This window comes from Pleurodeles waltl, chromosome 3_1 (assembly GCF_031143425.1).
Source record: "Pleurodeles waltl isolate 20211129_DDA chromosome 3_1, aPleWal1.hap1.20221129, whole genome shotgun sequence".
Lineage (NCBI taxonomy): Eukaryota > Metazoa > Chordata > Amphibia > Caudata > Salamandridae > Pleurodeles > Pleurodeles waltl.
In genome coordinates this window covers 904,602,207-904,620,661 of record NC_090440.1, presented here as the reverse complement: position 1 = coordinate 904,620,661, position 18,455 = coordinate 904,602,207, and the positions used below count along the sequence as shown (strand labels likewise).

Below are 18,455 nucleotides of genomic sequence, written 5' to 3'. Positions count from 1 at the left end.
GTTACAAGGGACTTATCTGGATGCCAGGGTGTGCCAATTGTGGAATCAAAAGTACAGGTTAGGGAAAGAACACTGGTGCTGGGGCCTGGTTAGCAGGCCTCAGCACACTTTCAATTCAAAACATAGCATCAGCAAAGGCAAAAAGTCAGGGGGTAACCATGCCAAGGAGGCATTTCCTTACAACCATCAAAAAGAAAGCAAAAACAAATGTGCAGGCTGCATGATCTGCTGTGCTATAAGGTTAGTTTTAAATCCACTAAAGCTTTCCCAAAATGGATTTTGACCAAAATGCAACAGTTTCAGAAAGTCCTGGAATAAGGACCAAGGTAGAAAATTTAAACAGCAAAGTACATAATTCCCCAAAATAAACCACTCAGGGCCTGATTTAGATGTTGTTGGACGGGTTACTATGTCACAACGGTAACGGATTTCACTACTGGCAAAATATAAATTGCATAGGATATAATGAGATTTATATTTGGGTGGGAGGGAAATGTGTCACCAATGTGAAGTAGTAACTCATCCGCCAACATTTAAATCAGGCCCTCAGGCATAAGGTAAAATGATTTCCAGTCAACTGACCTTTTTTGGCAGACTTGAAAGGTGTTTGAGCAGCCTTAGCTGCTAATATATTTATTTCTTCAATATCCAATTTTGCCTGAATGAAACAAAAAACAAACAAAAAAAGAGTTATATTCAAATATATTTAAAATGTAATTGTCCTTCAACTATACCAGATAGTTGTATTTTTGTAATGCTGAAGGATTACACTAGATTGGTGAATCCACTCACTAACCACAATGCCATCAACTTCTTGGCAAAGAACAGGTTACCCAGTTCATTATTATTATGAATAGCCAGCATGAATATTGGATTTTCACTTCAATAAAACGCTCAGAGTACATCACAGACATATTTTTGTCACTCACTGACATTATGTAAGCTAAACATACGGTGCTGTGATTAGGGAGGACATCTAGCTTAATGACAGTAGAAAAAAGCTGGCTTTAACAAGTCTCATTAGTTATTTTAATTTTCCTGAATTACAAAACAAAAATTGAATGTATAAGCCTATCATGTTCATAACTGGACAGAAGTAAAAAAGCACAAAATGAATCAAGCAAAAATTTACATTTTATCTAAACCAACAGAACGGTAACAAAGACCACCAAAAATAATGTATCCCCTCAGAGGCGGTACTAGTGGAAACCTATGAGACTGTCTCTGACTGCATACTCTGAAATATGGGACAAAACTGCACTCGGAATGGAAATAACTTTGCAGGGTTGCCTATATGATAAACTAATGTTTTCTTAGAATGAGTGCATTCTATAAATGTCAATGGGTGAAACAATCCAGCTTCGCAGGAAGATCACACATGCCGCTGTTTAATGTGGTGAAAGTTATTCACTATCATTTTAGTTACAGGGTATTGTGCCACCTTATGATGAAACTTAAGTATACAGGGGGCGCACATGAATCCATAGAGACCAACAAATGGAAAGTTACGTTACAAGCAATGATATCCCCCATTAATTTTTCATTAAATGTGATTGTTAAGACAACAGTACCAAGGCATCAATATCCTCAGAATAGGTAAATAGACTCTTAGCATGAAAATGATTTGACCCATTTCTATCCATATGAAATTGGCCCTGTATTGTCAGACTACCTTGTAACATGAGATTCTACACAATCCAGTGCCACCCGTTTTTTCAATTGTTAAATTACTCTCCTTTGTTAATTCTTCCTGGAGCATCGTCCGACATGGAAGTCATACTACAAGAACAACCAAATTTCTGAATGGGGGCACCTACCAATTATTTTCTGCACTGTTCCCTTGTCTTGGATATGCAACAGCTGATGGAAGCTAAATGCTGCCTGGAAATTGCCAGTATTATCTAGAAAACGTTCCTCTTCAAGGGGAAAAGTTTGAGAATGCAGAGAATCAAGAACTTTCGTGTCACACTAGACTCTGATGTAAGTGTAGTGACAAAAACGAATGCTGATTAACAATGTCTCTACCAAATCAACCTCAATTTTTTTTTATTCTAGATTTCAATTCCACCAAAAAGACTGAGAGGAAAAAATAATAATTTTAGGCTACTTCCAGGGCAGCCAGGCCCTACTACCAGAGACTTGCAAAATTCTCAAGGAGGTTGATGGAGTGAATTTTAAACATTTTTACAAAAACAGGACAGGTGTGAATAAAATAATGTGAGAAAATGCCCTTGTATGAACTTTATTGATGGTTTTTACATTCTGAAAATGAGGCTCTGCTGTCCACTGTCCAGAATATGTGCTCTGACTCCTAAAACATGTAAACATTGACATATTTAACTTTCGTGCAAGGCCATAATACAGGGTATAGACCCATGGTATGCAAAGTTAAAGGTTTTCTATGGACTGCTGCAATTATAGTGTAATTCACTAGTGTGACAGGGAAAACATGCCATTAGGACTACCAATGTAGCCTGACTGCTGCTGTTAAACCCTGCTGCCCCATTAAGGAAAACGTTTCAGCTGTCCAAAGAGGAAAACCAGAGTACAGATTAAAAAATACAATCCGCCGTCTCAGGTTTGAGACAAACTAGAGAAATAGTTCAACCACTATTTTTATCAGTTATTAAAACTCCAATTCAATGGTGACTTGAGATTGAAATATATTAAATATTTAGGAAAAGCAGTCTATGACATCCCTGAAGCTCCTTTAGGTTAACATACATTAAACTGATAGCAACTGCCGTCCAATGCTGGACCTCAATGTGGTGAGAAATTGCTTCTATAGTCAAAAATGGCTTAGGCCTGATGACAGGGTGGACTACCCATTCACAGCTTAGTGTAAGGGGGGAACCTAGGAATGGGAATTCTTTGATCTTTAGGCTTAGTGTAGCTAGTTGGACACCAACCCAGTAAGAGGCGAAGCTGATCCCTTAACCAGCATAGTGTAGCACAGGCAGAGGAGACTACTTTTTTCCCTAAACACACCCTTGTCTGGAGCACAGGCTTCCCCCAAGACCAGAAGATCAGAGCTATCTTTCATTCCTCATTAAAATATTGCATTCTGAGCTAGTTTGCTAAAAAAACACATACAGGATGCATTGCGAAAGAGGGTATGATCCCTATTCATTAGGGAGTGTTCAGGAATCAAATACCCACTGGCTAGGACTGCACCTGCTGCTTGAAACCTGTGAGAAGATCTGAAGTACTGGACCTGCTCCCGTTTGTACCTGGGACAAAGAAGTGGACTCCAAGGGTCCCCAGGCTGACTACCTGTGTGGCATCAGGAACACAAGCTGCAGGAGACATTTTTCCTGGAGTGACCAGAACCCGGTTGCAACTGGAAGAGGACTGGATCCTGCTAGTGGTCTCTGCTGGAGTGTGTCATGACGAAATGGCACTGTACACAAGGTCCAGGGAGCCTTAGTGGTGTCTAGAAAGACTTATCCTAAAATATCTGAAAAATCTGGACTTCCAGATCTTCAGGAGGACTAGGACCAACAATCCAAGTCGATCCACCCAAGGTTCGGCCTTGCTGATCAAGAAAATCAGGTTGGTTGCTGCTCAGAGATTTTTGCCATCTGAAAATACAGTTTAGCAAACCCTCACAGCAAGCATATCTGACTTCGGTGCAACTTCACAGATACAGTCTACTGCTGTGCCCCACTAGTAGAAACTTTGCGTAAAGAAGGCAAAATACCCAGCCAACATGAGGACTTCCCCTAGACGAACAAGTTACTTACCTTTGGTAACGCCTTTTCTGGTGGATACACTTCTTCTGATGGATACAACTACCTGTGGATTCCTCACCTAAAGAACAGAGTCCCAAAGCAGTACCGCACTCGGTGGTGGGTGCCTGAATGGTCAAACCAAGAAATCCTGCAGCACTGACCGTGCAAAATGGCCATCCCTCCTGACATCAGAATCCAAACAATAATGTTTAGCAAATGTGTGGAGGGATGCCCAAGTTGCAGCCTTGCAGATGTCAATCACAGGAACACCTCTAGCTAAGGCTGAGGAGGCCGCCTTAGCCCTGGTGGAATGGGCTCTTAACCCCACAGGATGTTCTTTCTTTGCTAGAGAATAACACAATTTGATGCAAAGAACGACCGACCGGGAAAGCGTTCTCTTGTGGACAGCTTTGCCTTTCCTCTTCCCCACGTAACTGACGAAGAGCTGATCGTCCTTGTCTGAACTCTCTCGTCCTGTCGACAAAGAAGCTCAATGCTCTTCTTGGGTCAAGTCGGTGTAGCCTCTCTTCCTCCTTTGATGGATGAGGTGGAGGATGGAAGGAAGAAAGTGTGATGGACTGTCCTAAATGAAAGGGTGTAGCAACCTTCGGTAAGAAAGCTGCCTTGGTCTTTAACACCACCTTGTCCCTAAAAAAGGAAGTATATGGGGGTTCCACACTAAGAGCATGGAGCTCACTCGCCCTTCTAGCGGATGTAATGGCAACTAGAAAAACAGTTTTCAAAACTAAAAACCTCAAGGGACATGAATGCATTGGTTCAAACGGTGAACCCATCAGAAAAGCTAACACTAAGTTCAAATCCCACTGCGGCATAACGAAAGGAGTGGGCAGAAACTTGTTAATGAACCTCAAAACAATTGGGGACTTAAACAAGGAGGGTTGGTCTGGAAGGCACAGAAAGGCTGACAGCTCAGACAAATAACCCTTAACAGTGGCAACTGCACAACCCCTCTGCGCTAAGGATAACAAAGGATAACGCAAATGACAAAATGTCAAATAAGTGGGTACGTAAGGGATCAATTTGATTATCTCCACACCAAGTCACAAATTTAGCCCACCTTCTTGCATAGATAGATTTGGTGGAGTGTCACCTGGCCGAAAATATAACGTCCACCACTTCAGGTGGGAGAGGAAAAAGTACTCAGATGGCCCAGTTCAATCTCCAGGCATGTAGGTGCAGGCTCTGGAGGTGGGGGTGTAGAACCTGCCCCTGCGACTGCGAAAGGAGGTCTGCCCTGTGAGGGAGACGGAGCGGAGGGCACAGAGAGAGTTGGAGAAAGTCTGAATACCACACCCTTCTTGGCCAATCCGGAGCTATTAAGATGACTTGGGCCCGGTCTTGGCGAATCTTCCTCAGGAACCGAGGAATCAAGGGTATGGGGGGGGGAAACGCGTAAAGCAACTGACCCTTCCAGGACATCTGAAACGCGTCCCCCAAAGATCCTTGCACCGGATACTGGCGGCTGAAGTACGACGGGCAGTGCGCGTTCTCCCGAGTGGTAAACAGGTCTATCTGGGGATACCCCCACACCTCTAAGATGTAAAGGACCAGGTCTGGATGAAGAAGCCACTCGCGATCGGTCGAAATGCGCCGACTGAGACTGTCTGGACGCACGTTGAAAACTCCAGCCAAATGGTTTGCTACCAAGCAAATCCGATGGTCCTGAGCCCAGGACCAGAGCCGTAGAGCTTCTCTGCAGAGAAGGTACGACCCCACTCCTCCCTGCTTGTTTGTATACCACATCACCACAACGACCGACCGCGGAGTGCAGGGAGGAAGGCCTTGAGAGCCAGACGTATCACCCGCAATTCCAACAGATTGATGTGAAACCTCTGTTCCACTGGAGACCAATGGTCTTTGACCTCCAGGTCACCCAGATGAGCTCCCCACCCTAGAGTGGAGGCATCCGTTATCACTGTGGCCACTGGAGGTGGCAGCAAGAACGGCTTTCCTTGAGAAAGGTTGCCGACCGCAGCCCACCATTGAAGATCCGCTGCAGCGTCTCTGGAGATCCTTATCGATTCCTCGAGATCCCCTTTGTGTTGAAACCACTGCCTGCGCAGGCACCACTGAAGAGCCCTCATGTGCCAGCGTGCATGAGTGACCAGCAGAATGCAAGAAGCGAACAGACTGAGAAGACGAAGGAGCTTGAGGACTGGAACGACCGCTTCATTCTGGAACATTGGAATCAGCGCCTGAATGGCTTGAATCCGCTGCGGCGGAGGAAAGGCCCGATTCAACGTTGTGTCCAGTACTGCCCCTATGAACAGGTGGCGCTGAGAGGGCTCCAGGTGAGATTTGGGCACGTTCACCGAAAAGCCCAGATCGAACAACAACTGGGTTGTCGACTGTAGGTGACGCCGCAAGAGCTCCGGAGACTTGCCTTTGATTAAGCAATCGTCCAGATAAGGGAATAATGCTATCCCCCTCCTTCTGAGCTCTGCCGCAACCACCGCCATCACCTTCGTGAAGACTTGAGGTGCCGAAGTAAGACCAAACGGAAGGACCGCAAACTGATAGTGTTGCGACCCCACCACAAACCGGAGATACTTCCTGTGCGACTTGAGGATCGGGATATGAAAGTAAGCATCCTGCAAGTCGACAGACACCATCCAATCCCCTTTGTTCAACGCCAAAAGAACCTGGGCTAGGGTCAGCATTTTGAACTTCTCTTGCTTGAGGAACCAATTCAAAATCCTCAGGTCTAGGATTGGCCTCAACCGACCATCCTTTTTGGGGATCAGGAAATATCTTGAATAACAGCCCTGACCCCTCTCCTGCTCTGGAACCAACTCTACTGCATCTTTCGACAAAAGGACTAGAACTTCCTGTTGTAGGAAAAGATGGTCTTCCGAACAGAAGGATGGGGAGGGATGGGAGGGGGAAACTCCTGAAAGGGAAGAGTATAACCTTTCCCACAATATCGGTGACCCAGGAGTCCGATGTTATTGACTCCCAAATGTGGAGAAACTGAGACAGTCTCCCCCCTACAGGAGATGCATGAAAAGGGAGTGATGGAGGACTAAGGCTGCTTTCCCTGGTGCACCCCTCTGGAGGAAGAGGAAGAGGCAGAGTGCTGCTGGGTGGCCCCTCTGGTACGAATCCTACCCCTCCCCCTAAATGATCTACAGGGGTGAGCAGAAGTAGGTTGCTGTGCTGCTGCCTGGAATCTTCCTCAAAAGGAAGAGCCACGCCCAAACCCCCTAAACGATCTCAAGGAAGTAGAGGCGGAAGCTTGCAAGCCCAAGGATCTTGCCGTGGCACTACTCTCTTTGAACCGCTCCAAGGCAGAGTCAGCTTTTGTCCCAAACAGTTTATCCCCATCAAAGGGCAGATAGAGTAGGGTTGTCTGCACATCGGGAGAGTATCCTGAAGACCGTAGCAAGGCATGCCGGCTTGTCGCTATGGACGTGCCCATAGCCCTGGCCACAGAGTCTGATGTGTGTGAAGCCCAGATTGGATAACCTGGGTCGCCGCCGCCTGAGCGTCTGCCAAAACCTCCTGAGGTAATACAGAGTGTGTCTTGGCCTCGTCCACCAGAGCATAGATGTACCTGCCCAGGATACAGGTAGCATTCGCTGACTTCAGGGCCATGCTGCATGAAGCGAATGACTTTTTAGCAGATTAGTCCATTCTCTTGGATTCCCTGTCCGCAGGAACCCCTGAAAAAGAACCTGGAGCAGAGCAGGAGCATGAAGCCTGCACCACCAAACTCTCTGGAGTCAGATGTCTGGACAAGAACGCTGGATCTCCAGGAGCCACCCAATACCTCCTCACAACAGACCTTTTTACTGCTGTAGAAGTCACAGGCTTCTTCCACCCCTCCATTATTGGGTCTATGAGCGCCTCATTAAAAGGAAGAAGTGGCTCTGTCATTGCTGAAGAAGGGTGCAAAACCTCTAAAAGAATGTTAGTCTTTACATCCGCAGCTGGAAGAGGAAGGTCGAGAATATCCGTTGCCTTCCTGATCACTGAATAGAAAGAGGCAGTCTCTTCGGAGTACTCCCCCGGAGATGCCAAGTCCCACTCCGGGGAAGTGTCCAAACCACTAGCAGTGTCCAAGCCCTGCAGGTCTCCCAGGGGCTCCACAATCTCACCCTCTTCCAAGAGCTGCTTCTCATACTCCAGCTCCTCAAGCAGCCTCAGAGCCAATCTCCTGGAGCGGAGCCTTGATCCTATCCTTGGCGTCGATAAGGCATCTGCTGACGCCGAAGACCTCGGACAGCGTCGACCCCCAGAATCATCCGACGTCGGATCCATCGGCGCCGTAGGCTTCTTCAATGTCGATGGAAGTTGCGGCGAACTCATCGGCGCCGGGGCAGCAGATGTCATCGGCGTCACAGGCGACGCCATTGGTACCGGCACCGAACCAGCACTTCCCGTAGGAAGGAAAGGCATGAAGGGTGTCGGCCTGTATGGAGCCGGAACACCCATGTCATACGCCAAAGGACCCGAAGGTCCCGAGTGACCACCTCCCGGAGCCATGGTGGCAAAGATGTCAAACATCACATTAAGAAATGCGGCAGGGTCTGTGTCTGGTGCCGGATATCCCTGCGGACTCAGCACCTGTGGGCGCCGCCAGCATCAGTTCGGGCATCTCCATCTGTGCCGGTGAGACCGCTGGATCCTGGTGAGGATCGACTCCGAAGACCGACAGCGGAGACGTCGGAGAAGTAGGAGTCGTCCGAGGCAGAGTTGTTACAGTCGGACTAACTTCCCATGTTGTTCGGCGTCGAGCTGACAGCGACCTCGAGCGGGACCGGTCCTTACTTGATCGGCGTTGGGAGTCTCGATGACGCCTGTGCGATTTCGACAACTTGGAAGAAGACCTACGACGATGATGTCTCTCCTTCTTCTAACATGCCAAGAATAACCTGGCCTCCCGCCCCTTGAGAGCCTTCGGATTCATGCACTGGCATGAACTGCACGCTTCGACCTCATGGTCAGAGCTCAGACACCACAAACAATTTTCGTGTGGGTCTGTGACCGACATTCGCCCGCCGCACTCCGTACAGGGTTTAAAACCTGACTTCCGTGGCTGAGACATTGTAACACACGAAGTGAAACAGTAGCTCCCTGGTAGCCTCGAAGAAAAAATCGTTACTCTAAGGCACGGAAAAAAGGGAACTGACGTCTGCACGTCAACGAGGACCTCTTATTGCCTGGATGACATCATACGGCGTCGCGTGGGAGTCGGGCAATTGTGACATTGCCGACGTGCAGAGCTAGAAGAAAATTTCCGACGGATGCTGGCGCATGGGGAAAATTCTTTAGGTGATATTCTATTCTATTTCAAAGGGACAGCGGCCTCCTACCTTGTCTCTCCTAAGGATAAAATCTTTGATTTAGATAAACCCGTTTGGCATATCTCGAGTCGTTTTACATCCCGGTCATCCTGAAATCATGCCCTGGTCCCAGTCAACTGTGAACAGTGGTGACTGATTGGCATTTAACCTTTTCTTGGCACCATCCCTCCTAAATTGTCCCACACCCTCCAAAGTCAGCAAGTGATCTTTCAGTACTGGCAGATTAAAAGGAACATGCTAGCCACAACTCGTGTAAAGCGCTGCATGATGAGATGATCACAAACAATATATAGATTGTAAATTCTGCTTTTAGACTTCACTCATAACAGGAAATTAACTTTTTCAAAACTTTGTTCGAAACATCATTTAGCCAAGTCTGCAGCAGATGTGCATTATGACAGTTCAACATGCTGTGGTGGGCTATGAGATAACCTCATTTTGTAACTTAAGGAACAACCAGGACAAGAACCTTGGTTAACCATGGACCAGCTTACCTAAATCTCTGTAAAGACAAAAGTGGATTAGGCAAGGGTCTAACTGAAGTTTTTGTTGAAAATATTGTTTAAATGATTACTGACTGTTCAAAACCCATTCTATCACGGGCTGGCACATGCCATGTTTCTCAAAAATACTGTTAAGCCACATTCCAGGGAGGTAGTTTTGCTATTGCCCTGTTTTTCTGACACTTTCATGCAAACACAACTGAATTATTTCTCCTTCTTGGCAATAACGGGTTCATAAAGCTACTATTGGTCCTTTACCCAAAGATGTAGACACCACACATGATGGAGAAGGGGGTGGGAGAACACCTCCGCAGAACATCATGATGAAAATTGAGGACATTTTTTTTAGAATGGTCACACTCTTTAAAACAAATGTCTTTGCAATCAAATGAAGGAAAAACTTCAGATTCTGTACATCCTCTTCCTCCCCTGCTTCTTTCTCGCTAGGGGTTGTCAGAAGGATCTACACCTACACAGTAGAACAACCCGCTCCCATACCAAATTAGTTTTGATCAAGGAGAAGTTTCACATGGTTGGGATGCAGTTAGTGTTGATACACTTTAGTTCTTTGAAAAAAATCTTATTGTTGTAATGGAGGTCTTCATGAACGAGGTAAAATAACATAACTGTAGCCCCCAAAGGTGAATAATGACAAAGCGTGTGCTCATTGATAATGAGAATAATCTCAGTATTCCAATTCCTGGACTTTAGAATGCTCTTTCATAACCATTTCAAAACACATCTACTAGATTTACTACACCAGATCTACCTTTGCAGCTTCTTCCAGTGCTCTTTGTCCACCACCTTGTTCTAAAACACAAAGGATAATGCATGGTGAATTACAATGGTTTATACACCTTTTTTAAATAAAAAGTGCCATTTCACTTTAATATATTATACTGCAGAGAACAGTTACAACAAATTATATTACGAAAATTTGGATCGTCACTCAAATCTAATTGATTTTCTCTTCCGTTTTTAGACAAGTCACTTGCAAGTTCAATGCATACCTTTTATCCGCCCCTACATTTTTTTTTTATGAATTTGAGCTAAAATTGTTTAATCCACTCCAGCTAATAATCTGCATCTCAGCTCCCTCAAAAATGTGTTTTTTTGTCAACAATGCTGGGGACACTGAACGATAACGACTACTTCACATTTAGGTAGGCAATCTGCAGTCATAAATGACAGATTAGGGAATGTATCTTTAGCAATCTGTTAGACAAATGCCCCCCACCCACCCATTGCTGAGCATGACATGACATCCTGATTTGCTTTAAGCAACATAGTGGAGCATTTCAGGTTGCAACGATTCCCTTAGCAACTATAGAATTAGCTGAAAAAATTGAAGTATAATAATTTTGAAAAAATGTATTGTCCTGTAAAAAAAAAAATACTCTCTGCATTGATTTAATTCTGGTGACCAAGCAAAATTAACCCTGTGATCACATAGACAGAATATCAAAAAGAACTTTCATCTTATGGATTCTGTCAACATTTCCAGCTTCTATCTTTATTTAGTAGTTCAAGTTTGCCTGTTATTGCACCAAGAAGAAGTAACCCTGAACAAACAACTACAAGGCATGAAGGTGTACAAATCTTAGCCTGTGCACTTGTTAACCTTTCAAGATTATTTCACCAAGCTTTCTTCCTCTAATTTATTTCACCAAGCTTTCTTCCTCTAATTTATTTAGCGCATTATGTCATTACTACAAATACATGCTGTTCATTCATTGAACATCAAACCAATGCAACCACATGAGAATAAAGTATTGTGCTCTCTTTTGGTTAAGTTAAAACACTTGCAACTAGAAAAGGTTTAGAAATTCTATTCAGTAAAGTGATGGCTCAAATTCTTTGCTAAAGCTGGTGGCCAGTTTTACTATGCATTAATTTTCTCTGTAGATCTGAAGATGTTAAGTCTCTGACCTTTACCAATATCACTATGTACTCTGTATGATGAAACAAGCAATACTTGCATTTACAAAATATAATCTGGAGCATATGAAAAAAATTACCAAAGCACTCCAGCCAGTTCACTTCCCTCATTTTCACAGGCCATTTGAGAACCTCGATGTTGTAGAGACCATCCATTTCTTTATGCATTTTCATCTGATCAGCCTTCAGCTGCTCAATTATTGTTCTTACTGTAAGAAAAATCTGTTTAGTATTCTATTAATATATATATGAATATATATATATACACACACACAAACACACATTTATATAAATATTCACATAGGCTTGAAAACGCAGTTCATACAAATTACTATTTGAATTCTAGGAAACTATTTTCTTACTTTAAAGCGTAGAAAGGCTACAATTGCACAACTGGATACTGTGTCACCTTATAAATCCAGTACTGTACAGCACACTTACGGACTATAGGAGACCTGCTCTATACACTGACTTCCACACATACCTCGACTTTGCACTTTACTTTTCAAACTTTGCAATTTTAAACTTTTTTTAATAGCATATATTCTAGTTGGCCAAGGTTTACTCTTTCAGGTCTCATTTTGTGGCTTTAGATGAGTATTGTCTAAGGTCAGTTTCACCTTGTTGAGAACTTCGGCTTGTGCTGCTCAAAGTTGATATGTGGTGGTCTAGTATTTTTGTGAACCTTTTGAGCATGTGTAGGGACCTACTCGAGTGCATCACATGCCGAACTGCACAGTAATCATTTCACATCGGAGTCTGTCTGCACCTGATCGAGCCGAGAGCCAAGGATGCTGTTGGTTTACTGACTTATAGCAATGTTATCTCGTCTGATGCCACCACTAATTGACGTTTGAGGAACACCCACTTTGATTTTATGTTGCACAACAAATTTCATCCTACCATAACATCACAGGTGCTGACTCTAAGAGTCCCTTATCCTAATTGCACCACTTTGGTCAGTAAGATGTCAGGAACCTGGCACGGCGTTAACACCACCAAACCTGCAAGCACATCCTGGCTAAACATGGAATGTAGGATAAGGGAGTCTAGTGGAGGTTATTACTCCTAATTATACTTCGTTGTGGACACAGAGGGCACTAAACGTGGTGGAGACATTGCCATCTGTAGTAAAAAGAAAACTAAATGAATATAAATCACTTGGGCCAACAGTAGTTTTGGCAATCTACTTTATGGCCAGCAGATTTTGGCTTCTATTCCATTATAATTAAGTTAGTAAAGAGCCTTGTAGTACAAAAAGATTATGAAATTATATCCATGCTGGTCAGTACTCTTTGAAACAACCTGCCTTTAAATTTAAAGCAGAACTCCAACAAGTTGGATTTTAGTGAGTATCTCAAAAAGAGGTTGTTCTCAGGTCAGCGTAACTGACCTTTCTACTCGCTATTTTACAGCCTCAGCACTAAGACGTTTAAAGCGTTAGTGGGTTTTATCAAGTTTTAATTAGAATAATACAGTATTTATATTAGGCCAGCCTCACACAGGGTCAGAAAAAAAACCATGGGCAAAAAGATTATCTTCATAACACCCAAAATAAGCTTGTGTGACCTGACCAGGATCTCAACAAAGAGGTGGCATTACAATATCTTGGAGCCTTTCTATCAGGCCACTGGAATTCCCATGTAGCTCTCAACTACTCTATATGCATTGTCGTCCAAGGCCGCTAACAGATTCAATCTGTGGTTTACGAAAAACTAGAAATAAAAATGCAAATGCAAAATACCTGCAATTTATACATTACCAAAACAAAAATGTTTGTTGGGCTATAAGTTAATTTTATGTAATTGTATGTCAAGAAGAAAATGTGAATTCTATCATACAATACATTATTATTCAACAGTGGGTTGTAAAAGTATCTAAAATAGGATGCTAATAACCAACCGAAATTCTAGAGGTCTGTAGTTTGAAAGTCAACTGGATCAGACCTTTTCTGTTTTCCATCTGCAGGTTACAATGGTCCAAGTGGTCGTTTTTGGATATTTTTAATAATCCCTCTGATTACTTAGGCACTTTTACGACTTTTATTGTTGATAACAATTTGCAGTTTCCTCTGAAAAATCGGTCAGGGTGTTGAGCAGGCAGTCACATATCTGTCAAGAGGACCTATGTTAGTTGCGACACCTGCAGTCAGCATGGATTATTAGCCCAGAGCACTTTACATGCTGGGACGTTGAACCTCAAACTTTTAATTCAAAATAGAAGTGCTGGGTCAGTCAGATCACGTCAGAATGGGCCAATATGCATCTGAAAGGTTGAATGAATGTGAGCGGAGTCAGTCACATCCCAACCACTTCCACACAAAGGTCTGACTAATGCACTGTTTGATTAAAAATAAAATATTAAGTGCATGTGGCAAAAAAATGTTTTTGTTAAACTGTACCAAAAGTATACACTCTCCTACTTCCAGAAAGTAAGGTTCGGTGTAAGAAAGCAGGTTGAGTGTCTTCTTAAGTTACTCAACCTCAGACAGCAGGAATCTGCCAATTTCCCATGTAATGGGTGGAAATATACACCGAATCACATGGTGTGGTGTTGCTTGAGGTGATGCTCTAAAGGGGTACAAGAAGGTAACTAAATACATTTCTCACTCATTTTTACTGCAGTACTTTTCAAAGAAATTAATTATATTTCAATGTGGAGACTGTGCAAAGAAATTTGATGTTCATAGAATATATTATTTTGTATGTGGTATTTCACTAAATCTTAATGAATCTAAGTGCAGAGGTTTTCTATCCAACTAAGGATCTGAATCGAACTGATGTGTTACTTCCTTTTTATTAACAAGGGTGTTAAGATTAAAGAAGCTCAGTCATGTTTATAATTCGAATTATTTACAATAACTCTCAAGAGTAAGAAAGGCAAACAATACTTTTTCTTCTAACCAGACTTCTGCTTCAGTCAAGCGACGAGAAGGGAGCACAAGACCTTGGAAGAATTAGTTTTCAAATCAGGGATGCACAATATTAACACCTAAACTGGAATTTATATGCATGTATTAGGAAAAGTGTATTAAAAAAAAAACCACAGCAATACTAGCACAAACTGCTGATTTTCTTTTAAATGAATCTTAGAATAATCTTTAGGTTGTTTGCCGTTTGAAGTGTTCAGTGTTCATTAATATTACCTTGACTGTCAAAATCCTTTAGGAAAGAAACCAGCTTTTCATTTTTTACAGTGCGATTTTTCCGCCTATTAGTTGCCCTCTTCCTTCCAGGAGCCATGGTCAAAATCTCTAAAAGACAAATTCATAAATTATAGTAGTCAGAAATTATTTTCTTTACATAAAGAAGCAGAATACAGAATCGGTTTTAATAAAGAGCAGCAAAGCAAAAAAGCACATAGAGCCTGTTAATTTACATAAACCATTAATAGCAGATGTTTCAGCATCTCTGAGGATTTTTTCAACCACACATTCCCTACTCAATTTGGTAGGTCAGTAAAAAAAAAAAAAAGTTAATTTTCATCGAAGGCATGGATGAATGACCCCACAACAGGTAAGAGGCAGACACTTCCATACTGGACGAAAGCTGCGGGAACTTTCTGAGACATTAAAAGTAGCAAAAGAGGTAATGATCTGTCCATGATTCATGGAGCGATGCTCCTCAAGTTCCTGGATGCATTACATTCAAAGTTAGGCCATAAGAAATCAAGAGGGTAAATAGTGCAAATGAGCAGTGAAAATTACAACAGCAGTGGGAAGGACAGGGTTTAAAATCATCCTCAGAACAGCAGGCATACTACTGATACAAGAGACCACCTCCCAGTCTTAATTATCCAGAACTATTTTTCTTTCCAGACTTGCAGTCAATTTTTAATCCATTCTCACATTATCTTTTGAATTAAATAGGAGCGAATCTCTGGAACATGATCTAACTTTATGATACCAAGGAGCGAAATGGATTAAATAGTAATGAAGAATTATTAATACATTTACAATAGAAACATTGGTTGGCAATATTATCATTTATTGGGTAGCATGTGTACTAATTTAAGCAAATAAGCTTGTTGGCTGTATTTGAATGCAGGTATTTATATAAAACTGATGGATCATTTAGATAAATGAAAGACAATCGTAAAATTGTATATGTTGCTAAAGATAGTGGATAGTCAACAAAGTTTGATGTTAGATTCATATCAAATATCACATTCATGATTACTTATAACATATGATTGGTTAATTAGATTTAGATTGATAATTTATATGGGTATTGTTTTATTCATTCAGTTTTTCAATTTTATTTTCATTCTTATTTTGGTTTATTTCATTTTAATTTTATTTCATTTCATGTGTAATGGCTATTTTTACATAAGGTCATGTAGTATGGGAGTAATTGTACAAATTTATAAATCTGTAATGAAGTAAATGATTGTGATTATAGATGGTCATCAGTGTTTAAATTATAGTAAAGGTACAAGTAACTTGAATCACGCAGTTAATCATGTATTATAGTAAACAAGTCCAATATGGTGATGTTGCCATTTTATTGTTTAACTTTCTGACATCGATGTGTATATTTGGTTAAGTCTGATAAAAACGATTGTACATATTAGTATACATTTAAAATAAGATGGTGATTGTTTGAAGAAAAGTTGATAATAATGAAAGGTGGTCACCGTGATAAAAATTATTTGGGATTTGGAAGTGATTCGAATTAGGTGCACGAGTACGAGGTATATAAGGTGTTTTCAAAATGGCAACCGCAAGGTTGACAAAGGCGGTAGACACCGAAACGCGTTCCGTTGCGAGTCAATACATTGATTTATAGTTCCTGCAGAGTGTCGTTTCCTTTGTGAGAACCCTGGAGGAAAGTGACAACAGACGCAGTGGCGAGCGTCGTACTTGGCACCCCCGACATTTTGGAGCAGAAGTGTGTGTGTGTGTAAATACATGTGTATGTTATTCTATGCTTAACATGTTCATAGGTCATTGCATAGCTCCTAGATAAGTTATATTACACTTATGAACCTCTGCTCATTTTTATATCACACTGAACAAATGTTTTATTATCATAAGCATTTACCTATTCAAAAATTGAGGAAAGATAAATAAACGTTATAAAAGTACACTTAATAATTAACTTCAAATATTACAAATCTTGAAAGTCTGTGTTCCACATCTAGTTCACCCAAACCTCAGTTTAATACCATGATCTCCCAAACAACCCTACTAAATTCTCCCTCATTTATCTCACCTTTGACGCATCCAAAACCCCTCCTGCTACTATGACTTCCCTAACCCTTTCCACAGACTCTTCCCGTCTCCTTTACTCATCCCAAGCCTCATCCTATTACTATAAACTCCCAATTAACACTTCTGGATTCTTCCCTCCTCTATCCCTCCATTACTCTAGTCAATCCAACTAACAAACTCACATATCCTCTGCTCAAATTAACTCATAATAATACTAAAACTGTACTCATATTTCCCTATACTAATCCACTGCTAATTCCTCCTGGGTTCCAGAGTAGCGTGCTTTGACGCCTCGTCAGAGGTACTAAGGGCTATATAAATACTATTACAATACAACTTTACAACAAAATCTATAAAGCAAATCAATCATAAGACACAACAAAGTAACAAATCTTCCCAGGTTGTTCATGCAAACCCTGGAAAACACCTATGACTATTACTTTGTAGCACAACTGAGAAAATCAGACTTGATGCCTGACTTCTACATAAACATGGGGCAGTAAAAGAAAAAGTGATGAGTGCAACACTCCCATCAACTTCCCCAGATAAATCATGTGGTGGCCAACACAAGTGGAAATGCTCATTATACACAAGCTTATAAGTAGTGGTCCCATGTCGTGAGTGACATTTGGCTAGCCCTGGATTTTTGTCTAATGGGCTGTACTTATTTTTCCATTATATATAATGCCCTACAAGACAAAGTATCCACACTGATTATAGCTCAAAATACAGGCCAGCCACAAAAGTAATACAGGACACTGGGAAACCTCAATTGGCAACCGTATTTTAACTGAAATGTGCTGAACTTATTATTTTAAGGGGTTCTAATTAAGAATGTGTTTATATTTGGGATTTAAAGAATCACATTCATTCAGCAGAAACCAGATCACTCTGCTCTATGTTGGTCTCTCTCTTGGTCAGCCACTTCTTCAAAGTCTTGCACTGGCTAATGCTATGTTTCAGTTCCAGTGGCTAAGATACTGAACTCTATTCCTGCTATAAGATTGGGGTACGGAACTGCAAGCATGCCTGCGTTTATTCTCACTTCTTCTGCAACACTGTGGTGCACTGTATTCCTTAAAAAATAAATAAAAATCAGCATTTTAATGGAGTGTCCATCTGCTGGGTGGATTGGGACAGTGTAAACCTCAAATCATGAGGCAATATGTCCCAGAGACATAGTTTAAAGTAGCATTCCAAAATACAGTTATTAAGGAAAGGATTGACTCAAAAAGTCAGTCCTAGAGCCTACCTTTGAAATAACACAAAATGTTTATTACAAAATGTAAAGGTACTTCACAGAAATAGTAAAATGCAAATGCAGCAATGGTGTCATTTAAATGCATAAAATCATGGCCATGAAGGCTCTGGGTAATAAGAACAATGCAGAATAATAGGCAAAACAGAAATAGACTATGGGCCAACTATACCAGTTTTTTGCGACTCGCAATTAGTGTTTATTTTTGCAAATTGCGAGTCGCAAAACAAAATGTACAATAGTGTCTGAGACACTGAGCAATTCCCAAATGGGTCGGAAGGGACCTGCCTCATTAATATTCATGAGCCAGGTCACAGTTTGCGACCCATTTGGGAATGGCTGCACTCACAGGATGGTGGCCTGCTGGGGTCAGCAGACCAACATGTCTGTGACTGCTTTTTAAATAAAGCATTTTTTTGTTTTGTTTAATTCAGCCCGATTTCCCTGAAGGTAAATTGGATTCATTTAAAAAATAACATGCATTTG

At 41.8% G+C, this 18,455-nt stretch overlaps 1 protein-coding gene across 6 annotated transcripts in view; it reads right to left on the bottom strand.

The window, feature by feature from the left end:
- CDCA8 (cell division cycle associated 8) overlaps positions 1-18,455 on the bottom strand; it is an 89,098-nt gene that overhangs the window by 66,480 nt on the left and 4,163 nt on the right. For all 6 annotated transcript variants that reach the window (XM_069223883.1, XM_069223884.1, XM_069223885.1 and 3 more), the window contains 4 exons: positions 14,645-14,752; positions 11,580-11,708; positions 10,331-10,371; positions 583-658 (listed from right to left, as the gene is read on the bottom strand). In XM_069223883.1, coding sequence (XP_069079984.1) covers positions 583-658; positions 10,331-10,371; positions 11,580-11,708; positions 14,645-14,752 — 354 coding nt within the window. The remainder of the gene's footprint in view (positions 1-582; positions 659-10,330; positions 10,372-11,579; positions 11,709-14,644; positions 14,753-18,455) is intronic.